Here is a 12,604-nt window from a genome sequence, read left to right as displayed (position 1 = left end):
GTCCACTTCTACTTCCCCAGGCAAGAGTGCAGCAGGTCAGCACAGCAGGGTTGCAGTTACTTTAGAGCAGCAGCCCAGCAGAGTAGTAGTTCTTGTAGCAGCTCAGCAGTCCTTATTCCTGCCAGAGTATCCAAAGGTTCAAAAGTGTACTGGAGAGTTGGTGTCTGAGGTCAAGTATTTATACAGACTTGTGGCTTTGAACTAGGGAGACGCTTTTAGAGGTTCTCTTTCAAGTTCCCAGGCGTCCTCTCTTCCCTGTCCTGTCTCCAGACTAACTGCAGGGGGTATGCAGCCCTTTGTGTGGAGGCAGGACAAACCCTAGTCAGGTGCAAGTAGAGCTGTGCCCAGCTTCTCTTTCCCATCTTGCCAGTGATGGCCCACCCAGGCATTCCTAAACTCCTATTGTGTGTGGCTGTCTAGGAGGAATACACAAAGCTGAACTGTCAGCTACACTCAGTTATGTGACCAGAGACAGGTACTAAATGGCTATGGCAAAAAAATGCCAATTTTCAGAATTGTAATTGAAAATCTGACTCCACCGTAAGTTAGGATTTTAAATTGTGAATCTAGAGATACCAACCATGAATTTGTCATGCCATCCCATTTGGAAATTACACTTATAAAATGTAATAAGGCAACTCCAAAGTTATCTTATGGGACAGATATTCCTTGCAGTAGTGTAAAACAAGTTTAAGAGTTTTTCACTATCAGGGCATGTTCTCTTTATAAGAACGCACTTAACATCACTTTCATATAAAACCTGAGTAACTGGTTTGTAAAAGGCTTTATTAACCATAACAAAATCACCTCAAGATCATATTTCACCTGAATGTATTACAGTGCTATCCACTCTTCTGCAGCATATTTCTTCTCACCTTTTAAGCAGTTCCATAAATGCAATGTCCATTAAAGATTAGTGCTGATGGGTCATTTCCTTTCATAGAAATCTTACCCCCAATTATTCAAGGATAGCTTTGGCAGTTGTACAAATTTCATCTGGATTACTCCTACTGAAGCACACTTGAGAAGTTGAAGTGCCTTCTTTAAGCATTTCCTTTCAAAATGATTAACACTAAATTCTAAATCCAACAGTAAAGGATTTGCACCCATATAAAGCTGCCAGTCCAATCTTCTGATATGAGACTTCTATTAGTGGTGCAAGTGAGTGATCTTATTAATACTAAAATAACACACGGCAATAAAGGAGGTCAGTGTCTTATTCACAACCATTTCAAGGATGGAGTTCCATTTAAATTGCTTACAAATAAAGTTCAAACTTATTTGTATTGGTTAACAACCTCTAAATTATCATCCTCCAAGTTCTATCTATACATGTGGTTGCCCTTTCCAAAAATATGGCATGAGACTTTTTTACATTAATTATCAAATATTTTTTTACATTACTGCTGCGGTTATCCAATACATACTGCTGTTGTTTAGGTGTACAGTCTAATAAAATAAAATCATCTGCATACAGTAAAACATTTAAATGTCTGTTTATATTATTTTTGTGGAGGAGGCATGCACATTTTTGAAACACAATGGGTGATCAGCCAAAACAAAGCAAAATGTAATGGGACCAAGAAACAGCCTTGCTTAGAGCCATTGATAATCAAGATTCGTTCTGACGACCTACCATCATCATCATTTAATGGGACATGGGTTCTATTTCTGACAGGCATGAAACAGTTTAATCCAAGGCTATTAAAGATTTACATATACCCACTTGATCTGTCTTGACCCATAAACAATCATGATCAACATTGGCAAATGCTGTCCAAAGGTCAGCACAACATGCACGTAAGTTTTTATTATTCTATGACTTTCATGCGATGTACATTAAAGTGAATACCTAATGAGACGTACCTTAATTAAGAACGAAATCCAATTAGTACTATAGATAACACACTGGTTCAAAGTATTAAAGTCAAAGTTAGCCTACCAAGAACCTGTGACAAACCTTGTTCCCACAGAGGTTACAGATAACCATAGCTGTACCATAATTTTTTTAGCTACCTCCCTTATGACTGTACACAGTAACATGTTAACGTTTTCATGCTTGATTTGATTTGCAAAGCTATTTACATACATGTACTAATTGCTAGATTAGTCCAAAATTGGACTTGGATTTATGAGTCCAATACCTGGTGAGAATGGCCTTGAAGGTTGTGAGCATTGCTATTCTCTTTCCCAGCCCAGGCCCGCCTTGGGAAAGGTCAGAGATGTACTACTGTCAAGTGCTCTCCTTGATCTATTTCCTGGGTGGGAATGGAAAGGAACACACCCAATACTGACAAACGTACATGGGACGCGTTTCCACCACAGGGAAATAATTAGAAAAAATAGAAGTGCGGTGCAATTGCTGTTAAGGGACAATCATATGTGACTGTACACTTACATATGTAGAAAGGCCTTCACATTAGTGTGCATGGGAATTCCTAATGGTTTTCCAGGAGTACGTTCAGAAACATGCAGCTGTTGTGTCTTCTCAGTCAAAGTCCTGGAAACCTTTAAGAATTCCCGAAATTTGAAAATGTACAACTAAGGTGCTCATTACGATGTCGGCACCAACTCAGAATTGGGACCGACCGGCTTGCGGTCGGCGGTTCTGACCGCCGGATAACGATGCGACCGAACACTGTTTGGTTGGATTCCCATTGTTTCTTATGGGAGCTTCTATTACGCCCGACAACCGTCCGTAACACAAGCTCCTACAGGGAAAATGGTGTGTGTGTGGAAAAGCCTGCACCTTGTTGCAGGCACCCCATGGTGCCTGCCACACAGTGCAGGGTTTTACAGGGGGGGTCCCTCGTCCATCAACCGTGGCCGCGGAGGCTAGGGGGCCCTGCCTGTGGCCCCCAAAGTCAGTTTTCGACAGGCTTTCTGTGTCGGACAGGCCGATGCAGGAAGGCTGTTGAAAAGCATAATCTCGAGGGCGGAAAAGCTGTCCATAGGGTTGTACGATGAGGCTCCGACCAACATGAATACTCCGCGAGTCAATCGGAACCGATTCGGAATGACCGTGTGGTTTACGTTCCTACTGAGAACATCATAATCGGGCAGGCGGAATGTACCAACGAGGCGGTCGGAAGGACTCTGACGCAGTCGAGGAGATTCCGACTGTCAGGAGGAGGCTTTCCGCTTGACATCTTAATGAGCCCCTAAATGTCCCCTGTCTATATATGTTTTGTATCTGAGACCAACAATACAATAGCACAACAAATGTGATTTTAATGCACCCAGACAATAAAATAAACTAGTAACTTGTTAGAAAGACTAAATGAACAAACTCGAAAGGGATACTGTTCATGAAGTAATGGTTCTAATTAACCATAAATATTTGTAGCTTATTTGCAAAAATTATATAATGTACTTACAATCTGTCCAACGGGACCTTTAGGGCCTAGAATTCCAAGAACACCAATGTCTCCATTTGGACCCTGGGAATATAAAGACACTTTATTGGTATTTTATTTTGTACCTAATATTAAGTCAAATTCTACTAGTAAATTCGTGAAATATATGGAGATTGGGACAATTGTCTCTTGCAGAATGTAGCATACATATATTTAGGATTGTGAGTGCTTTTTAGCATTCTACATGCAACCACTTGAAGACTTGGCTTCTATGCATTTCAATGTGGGCTGTGATGCATAGGCAGGAGGGCACCACCAGCCCACTTCTAATGGCTCAGGGCTTCTAATGTTATGTCATGTGCATCTGTACAAGGATTTACTGGCATTTGTATGTTTTGCTGGAAATGTTAAATATGAGATTTGGAGAGCCATTTTGATTCTGGGGTACACTTTGACTGCAATAAAAGTGGTCTGTTTACACTGTACTTGGTGGGATGTCGTACTGTTTAGAGGTGAGTCATACTGGATAGTGACCGGTAAAGTTAAAAAATACTAGTTTATTCTTTAGTGAATATATTGGATAGTGGTTGGCTAGATTCTGTTATGGATCTGTGTCGCACATTATGTACATAGAGGTGAGTGTTGGACGACATTGTATTTTTTTTTTATTCGGATGCAGTGTACTGAACCTCTTTGGGTGGGTCTAATGCTTGAAAGCATCTTTGGCCTTTTACTGTGGTTAGTGCTCTGTTCATGTGAGTGTGGTAAAGTTAAGTGAACAGCTACTGCATATTTGATATGTAGAATGTTGAGAGGATATGCAAGTATTGTTGATGTGAGGTGGTAAAAGCTTAGCAAAATTGTGTGCACGAAGGTGCCAAGACTTCTAATGTGTACTTTTTGTAGAGTGTAAAATATGGGTGCACCTTTAGATGAATGTACCATTGAGGAGGTAAATGCTTAGCCAACTGTATGGCTTGGAACAGTGTTGCCTGTAATGTGCATTGTCAACATAAGTCAAAGTATAAGCATTACTTGATATGAATGTGCTGTTGGAGTGGCAAATATTTTACCACCTAAATGGCCTAGTGCCATGTTCTGTATCTCAATGTGCATAATGTGTACTCTTGGTGTAGTTCGAAGGCTGAATATTAATTCATATGGATGTGTAGTTGAGGTGGCAAATGCTTAGTCAACTACATAGCTTTATGCAGTACTATCACAATGAAGCATTCTAACTTTAGAACCAGTCAGTGCTTAATTTGTGCCGGTGCTTTCTGGTGCTCAGCTCCGGCACTTAATTGGTTTCTGGTGCTCGGCAACGGCACCTAATTGTCCACACCATACTTAGAACAGTCTACCACATGGTGGACCTGCTCATCTAATTAAGAGATGAACAGAACAACTGTTGTTTATGAATACAATATACATTAAAATAGTGCTAATACCTGCCTCCCCAGCCATTCTTTTAGCTTTGGGGACCTGGAATCATCTGAACTGTTGCATTTACATGCGAGAGAGATGATTAGTAGTTGTTTTGGCAGCAATGACAAGGGCGTTGGGTGGTGCAAGCTGCAGTGGCTTCCTGGTCAGAGCCCTGGCACTTAATATTTCACAAATTAAGCACTACAGCCAGTGCAATGACCCACCATTATTCTTTCAGTACCAACCTTCATAGAGAGCAACAGATCAGTATCCGTAAGAGTGGTATGGAAAAACACTGGATCGTGTGCGAGGATAGGATTATGCCAGTAAGTAGAGATTCAGCAAAGGTCCTCTTTTAAAAACAAAATCTTTACTTCCATTCTGAGCTTCTGGAGAGAAGTGGTACTCTTGTATGCAAGTGGGTGTTGCTCCAGGTCTGAGTGTGTGATAATGGTAACTTTTGCTTTGCTCCTTTTACAGTAAGTGGAGACACCAATTCTGAAGGTGTGTGGCCCCATGTATTCCTCAGTTGTGCTAGGGACTTCACTCCCACACTACTGCAAAATCTTAGTATGATGTGTGATTAAATATTCTCACTATAAACCCAGGGGCATGTGACGTCCATTACAGTGCAGTGACATATTCTTAACATTGCATTATAAAGAGGGATAACTACACATGCTCAATGAACAACAGTGAAGTGTGTGGATATGACATTCATTATCAGATAGATTAGGAGAGCTGCAAAACGTACTTTAGGTGGCACCTGGTCAAAACATTTATAAAAGGAATATTCACTGTAGAAATAACAAACAAGCATTGGCGTAGCCAATAGGTCTCGCCTTTGGGACTTTATAAGTGTTTAGCCATGCACCACTTGATGTTGTTGCACCAAGGATATTGTGCTGCATAACTGGATACTTATAAGGTCCCAAAGGCGAGAACTATTGGCTATGCCACTGCTTGTTCTCATGAGTTTTTGCTGTGGAGGCCGAACCACTAGTATAAATCTCTCACAAGACAAAGCCGGGTCGACCTTGCACCGCAGCACAATGCTTAACATCGTTCTAACACAGCATTTTTAGCAGGAGTGTAGCCAATGACATCATCGGTGTGCTACTCATTACAAATGTGGTGCTGCACAGTTATTATTCCGGTCACAACGCGCAGACTATGCCCACTCAGCACTGCTTCAGTGTTATAAAATCTGGGTCATTGTGTGATCTTCGCCAATTAACCTATTTGTTCTTCGTTTGGGAAGGCAGGAAAGTGGGCTAAATTCAGCTACTTTTAAATCAAAAAGAAAAAATAGCATTTACATTTATATTATAAATTGCATACTATAAGTGTCCAGGAGATTAGTTAGAACATTCCAAATACATATGCTCAAGCAAAGTTATTGGTCCAAGCCATGTTTGATGTTCTTATAATGAAAAGATCAGATGTCAATTTATAAGCCGCTTGCTTCGCTTCGGAAGGGACCAGTTGCTCGTTTTCTATGCTTCCTGCATAGGTTAGAGGCTAAAGAGCACCTTGAGGCAGGTCCTTCTGCAGAACTCGACTAAACTATCTATTCAGTTGCCCAATTATTATGCTTCAAAGGTTTATGTATCAGACATGGGAGCATTAGTCTTGATGCAGCCAGGAGAAGGTCCTCGGGGACACACGTGACCTTGAACTCTAGTTCAGAGGTCAGCTGCCTTTGAATCCTACCTTCGCGTTACAATTGAACCAGACTAAGGCAATAGCTATGCAGTGAATGAACATCCAGGCCAACGGTAAGAAGAGGTGAGACGTATGTAGGTCACATAGAGGGAGAGAGGGCTGGGCGAGGGGGAGAGCAGTCAGAGGGACATTGGGGGCGGCAATGGGGGGGGCAGTCATACAGGCCTTGAGTTAGGATCAGATGGATCAGATGGACCAGGGGAGTGCGGCATAGGGGTACTGTCAGAGGTACCTGGGGGTGAGCACAGTGGAGTGCAGTCAGAGAGACATGGGTTGAGACCTGGGGTGTGGGGAATAGTGGAGGAGAACTAGAAGGATCAGGAGGCAGGGCATAGGGGAACACTCAGGCGGAACTTGTACAGTCAGATGGACCTGGGGAGTGCGAGACAGAGGTGTGAACTGCCAGCGACATCTGGGGCAAAGCATAAGTGTGAACCATCAGGGAGATCCAGGGGGCAGGGCATAAGTGTGAACCATCAATAGGGGGGGCATACGTGTGAACCATAAGGGAGATCCGGGGTAGGGACATAGGTGTAGAGGGGCCCAGACAGTGAAAGGCATGCACGTGAACAGATATGTACTACCACCGAGTTCTGGAGAGGGCGGGGCATATGTGTGAACTCTGTTCAGCTGTCAGAAAGATCTGGTGCACCGCATAGGTGGGAACAGCCAGGTAGATCAGGGGCGTAATATTGGTGTGTAGTGTCAGGGAGATCTGGGTGGTGCATAGATGTGTAATGACAAGGAGCTGTGAGGCAGGGCATAGGTGGGAACAGTCAAGGGAATCAGGGGGTGGGCCATAGGTGTGCACATCACAGAGTCCTGTAGATGGCGGGCATACATGTATACAGTCCTGTAGATCAGAGGGTGGGGCAAAGGTGTGAAGAGTCAAGGAGATTTAGGACAGGGCATAATTGTGAATAGGCAGGGAGATGAAGGGCGCAGCATAGGCTTGCACATCCACAGGGAGATGTGGGCGGGGCATAGATGTGTAATGAAAGGGAGCTATGGGTGAGGCAGGGCATAGGTAGGAACAGTCAAGGGAATCTGGGGGCGAGGCTTAAGTGTGGCTTCAAGTAGATCCGGGATCGGTGCATAGATGCGTACAGTCAGGTAAATCTGGGAGCAGAGCACAGGTGTGTACAGTGAGAAGGGCAGGTGAGGGCGGGCACAGGTGTGTACAGTGAGAGGGGCCGGTGAGGGCGAGGCATACGTGTGCGGTCAGGGAGATGAAGGCGGGGTGTAGAGGGTAGTCAGAGGGACGAGCTGGGAGTGAGGGGCTGAGGGATTGGACAGTCCGAGTTCTGTCAGAGCTCCGTAGACCTGGGAGGTGATGGGTGCGCAAGGACACCTGAAAGGTTTACAAAGCCAAGATAGCTCGGGCTGACGGACCCCAACCCAACAGACTCCAGCGCCTGTCCTCGTTACACAACAGGGCTCCGAGTTCCACAGCAGCCTCCTTACACACAGGTAAGAACACGAACACAGAAACCAACTATCTGACAGGCGCGGGCACACTAACACGCACAGGTACAACCACGCATACAAACATTCATAAAAACGCATCAAACGCGTAAAGACACACACACAGTGACAGACATATGAGCCCACACAAAAATAAATACATAAAAGCACACACAAAACACACACCTAAGCACACACAAAAACACCCCGACCCACTACTTGTTCATTCTAAAAGGCAGCGTGACAACATTTGTCATCCCAAAACATTCAGCAAAGAGCTGCTGGAATATGTGTGTGTGCCGTCTTTCCGCAGAACAAAGCTCTGAGATGCCTAGATATAGCCTCCCACTCTCTGAATTGCTCCACTGTAGGATAGCGGTGCAGTGCAGGCCCTCCGGCTGCCCTGCAACCTGCGCACGGCTTGACTAGCACAATATCATCCAGTGAAAGAAAGGGGTGTGTGGACAGTGGCACGAGGGTGGGGGGCACTGGAGGGTAGGAGGGGGGTACATGCCACAAGCTACAAAGTCTTTCTAGTTGCAGTGTCTGTAGCATAGGCTACTAGTCGTTATTTCAAGTACTCTGCTACTAAGAAAAAGGCGCTAGAAATATTGTTCTCTCATCCCATTGCAGCGCCTTTGCGAATACTCTGGGGCGCGGATCTTGATAAAGAGAGCCCACTGAATACCCTCCTGTGCTCTGGTCTGGATTCACCCAGTGCAATATAGAACAAGCACGCGCCCCTCGCTCAAAGTAAAAAAAAAAGTTTTAAGGAGAGGCAGCAGGGGGATGGGGGAGAGGAGGGGGCCTGCGCCTGTTTCCCTTGTGTTTCCCTTGCGGGAGCGAGCAGGGGCACCCTATGTTTGCAAGTTAATTACAAACATATGGTGTCAAAGCAAAGGAATCGCCAAACGTGAAAGCAATGCAACACGTGCACGTTTGTAGGGCAAAAACGTACTCAGGATGGCACGTGATTTACTACTAAGAAAATAAATATTTAATAAAGGAAAAACAGGGTAAGAATGAAGGCTTGTTGGTATGGTAAGGTGAAGTACAGGAGCACAGCTAAATAAAGGTGATGGGAATTAAAAGGTAGGAATCATAAGTTATCTAAGTAAATTCATTGTCAGAAATGTTTGTGTACAGTGATAAAAAGGCTAAGAAAAGCAAAGGCAGAAACAAAAAAGAAGAAGTGGACGCTAAATTGTGGAAAGGCAATAGCACCCTGAGAGGAGGAGGGGGGTCAAAGCATATGGGCAAGAGGTCAGGAATCATATGTTTAATAATCTGATGTTAACAAATGAGTAGGATATTACATGACAGTATATTGTTGGGTCCTTTGGAAATAGGCCTCACATTACACTCTGCAAACTATATAAAGGAAACATTTCACTTGTGAAATAAATGGAAATAAAAAACGTGTCATATTTTTAACCTACTTGCATGATAAGTACATACCTTGGGGCCTGGAAATCCTTGAAACCCCATCAAGCCTTGATCTCCAGCTTCTCCCTGCAACAGCAACAGGTTTGACAATCACTCACAGCACACTTGTAGAATGATGGTATTCACTCAAAAGCCTTGTGAAAATTCCTCAAATGTACTTACAGACAAACCTTTCACACCAGGCTCACCAGGTTTACCCTGATCACCCTGTGACCCTGGGTGACCTCTTTTGCCCGCCTTTCCTCGTTGGCCAGAAAGTCCAGGTTCACCCTGTTGGTACAAATACATCCATCATGATCAATACTAAAAATAATAGACGCCGAAGACATGATTTAATAAGCAAGCTCCAAAAAACACTGAATAAGAAAACTTTATCCACCCTAGAACTCAACCAAAGTCAGTGAATATTTCCATGACAATTAAAATGACGTCTTTTGTTGCTTGAAGTACATAAACCAGAAAAGTACAAAACACAGAAACGTAATTTCCTGGGGCGAGTGGTCTTTATCAATTTTGCATCCACTGTATTGAATAGGTATGTATTTATTTATTTATTTAAAACACGGCTTAGGGTAATAGTGTCAGTTTCAATGAAGATGTTCGACCTTTTTCAGGTTTAAGTGGGAAAATATCTACCTCGGGGAGATTGCTGGTGGGTCACCGAGAGCTCTTGGCGTACAAGCAAAGGTGATCTATTTAACAAGATCTGGAGGGAACATTAAAACAAATGACAGGAAATCTAACCATCTGTGTGGATTTCTCTGCGGGCGAAGAGTGAAACTTTGGGTGTTTTAAAGCAGCGTTTCTCACCACCAAGTGAAAATTCAGACGTAAACCTTTGTATTCCCACACTTTCTCCATAACATCTGAACTCTTAAGACAGTTTATTTACTGCTTGATATGTTCTGAAGGTATACAGTAGTATATGTGTCTCACTTGGAAGTGTTACAAACGATTCTGCAGTAGGTACCTGGACTTTCGAAATTAATCATACATTGGAGAAATCATTCAGAATGCACATTGTAACAAGGTGCCTATGTGACAAGGGCCCATGCCATTTGGGCTCTAAGGGGAAATTGGTTAAGAATATATTTCTTGTTACTACTATGGTCCTCCTTACCAGTGGGCAGGATTTCTGTGCAATAATTATCACACATTATAAAATCCGACACCGAGGTGTTCTGACTTTATCGTCTGTGATAATTATCACATATTACGAGTTGTGTCCTTACAATGAGTGAATTTATTCTACAAAAATCCGGGTATCCGGGTACAGGGCTACGGGCATTTTTTCCGCGAGTAATATAGTCAGCATTGACGTGCTGAAATGCATTTGTGGAATGCATTTTATCACCCGATAATTACCAAGTGCCATAAAACCTGCAAAACTCAATTCGGAAATGTGCGGTCACTGGCGTGGCCGCATATATCAGAATTTATTGGGGCACTAATAATGATGGTCTACAATATTTTTGCCGAAACATTTTATGATACACGAGTTTTGGCTTCTATCAACAACATTTCTCATTTAAATATTCATCTTACATTTTTTTGTGATCTGAGAGAGCAAAAAAAGATGAAGGAGAGACCCTGAGGCAAAAAGAGTTCTCACACCGACCAATCAAAGAACTCCATTACTGTGAAGAAGCAGAAGCGGTCAGTATTCGGCAGACAAATGCAAAGAAAGGAGAACAGGCATATGGTGCTCTCACGAAAGATATACAAGTTAATAAGAGAGGTATGACGGAGTGGGAAGAAAGGTTCTAGCTGTTGGACGATGACAAGGATTTCTCTGCAGATCAAACCTTGGAGGAGGAATGGTAACAGAAGATTCAACAAAGTGGGAGAAAGAGGCTCAGAGTTATTCCCTGGCCTCAACAAGGAGCACAGAACAGTCACTATATGTCCAAAATGACAAAGGTGCTTAGCGGGCACTCACAGAGTTATAGCACGGTGAGGTTTTCTCGCCAGCCAGGGGCTACTGTACAGGATAGATGAACCTTGTAGGAAGGTCTAGAAAAAACTTATATTGACGGCAGAAGAAGGTAGTGGTTCAGGTTTTGAAAGTGCGATAGTGAATGTATGGCTGGAGTGCACTGGAAGAGCTAGAGCGAAGGAATAACTCATAATGTGGCGGTGGCAAACTGGGTGCAATGACACGGAGAGGGTGCAACCAATATAGGATCAGTGAGTGACTTGAGAGTGGACTAAATTGAGGAGAATAAAGAATGCCATTTCCTGGTGTGACCTGTAAGAAAACTACAATGTGGTTTGGAGAAAACTACATGGGCTGTGCTGACCACCTCTTAGATAAAAACTTGGAAGGAGAAGGTGGGGAGTGACCAACAGGATAGGGAGGTTATGATGTGATGTAAGGGAGTGGGCTTTTGGGTATTATATATAATGTAAGATATATATGAAAAGACTCGATGATGAACATAGCTGGACTTTTGATATTAGAAGAGGAAGTTGTGTTTTGAAGCATATGGCCAAACTTTTTTGGGTGGGTGAAGCAGGTATAAACACTGAAATATATTCAGCTCAGGACCAGAATATGTGTGAAGAGTCAGCCTTCCTGGCTAACAATATATGGAATAAAACACTACACAAATCAACTTAGGTAAAGTGCGGGTCTTTGCCAAAAATACTAAAGTATAAACAAAAGGATTTGTCAGAAATCAATTTCAATCAGTTTAATTACTTTCTAAATGAAAGTTAGTCATTATATGAGCTCCTTGTGTTAGCATTCAATCAAATGTTTAGGATATCAAAGTGAACCTAAACGAAAACTACTCAACTTTTATTTTTCGAAGGACGTTAGCTCGTTTGGACTTATAATTAGAAAAATATATACATTGTCTGAATCTGTAACTGGATCTTGCACATTTAGTTTATTCGTTTCTGAAAAAAACAATTCTTCCATGAATGCTGTACTTTTATTACAATGTAAACCCATTCAGGTTGTTAAGACTTTATCCACTCCAGGCAACTTTTCTGTGACGCTCAATATATGTTGTTTAGGAAAGTACATTTAGCTTTTTAAACAAAAGGTTAATTTCATTTTCATTTATTGAGTTATACATACGAAAAAAGTTTATTTTCAAATTTACATCGCATTTTCTTTTTTTATTAAAGGTATAACAAATATCCAATGAATGTGCTTGCATACTGTAAGATTTCTATAAATC

The 12,604-nt window shown here is 42.6% G+C and overlaps 1 protein-coding gene across 1 annotated transcript in view; it reads right to left on the bottom strand.

The window, feature by feature from the left end:
- The window catches only part of COL24A1 (collagen type XXIV alpha 1 chain), a 979,161-nt gene that overhangs the window by 55,915 nt on the left and 910,642 nt on the right, over window positions 1-12,604 (bottom strand). Inside the window, exons 49-51 of the mRNA XM_078645481.1 lie at window positions 9,579-9,686; window positions 9,429-9,482; window positions 3,378-3,440 (exon numbers count right to left, since the gene is read on the bottom strand). Of these exons, the coding sequence (XP_078501607.1) occupies window positions 3,378-3,440; window positions 9,429-9,482; window positions 9,579-9,686 (225 nt within the window). The remainder of the gene's footprint in view (window positions 1-3,377; window positions 3,441-9,428; window positions 9,483-9,578; window positions 9,687-12,604) is intronic.

The sequence above is a fragment of the Lissotriton helveticus genome, chromosome 1_1 (assembly GCF_964261635.1).
Source record: "Lissotriton helveticus chromosome 1_1, aLisHel1.1, whole genome shotgun sequence".
Classification (NCBI taxonomy): Eukaryota; Metazoa; Chordata; class Amphibia; order Caudata; family Salamandridae; genus Lissotriton; species Lissotriton helveticus.
This window is presented reverse-complemented; position numbering and strand designations above follow the sequence as displayed.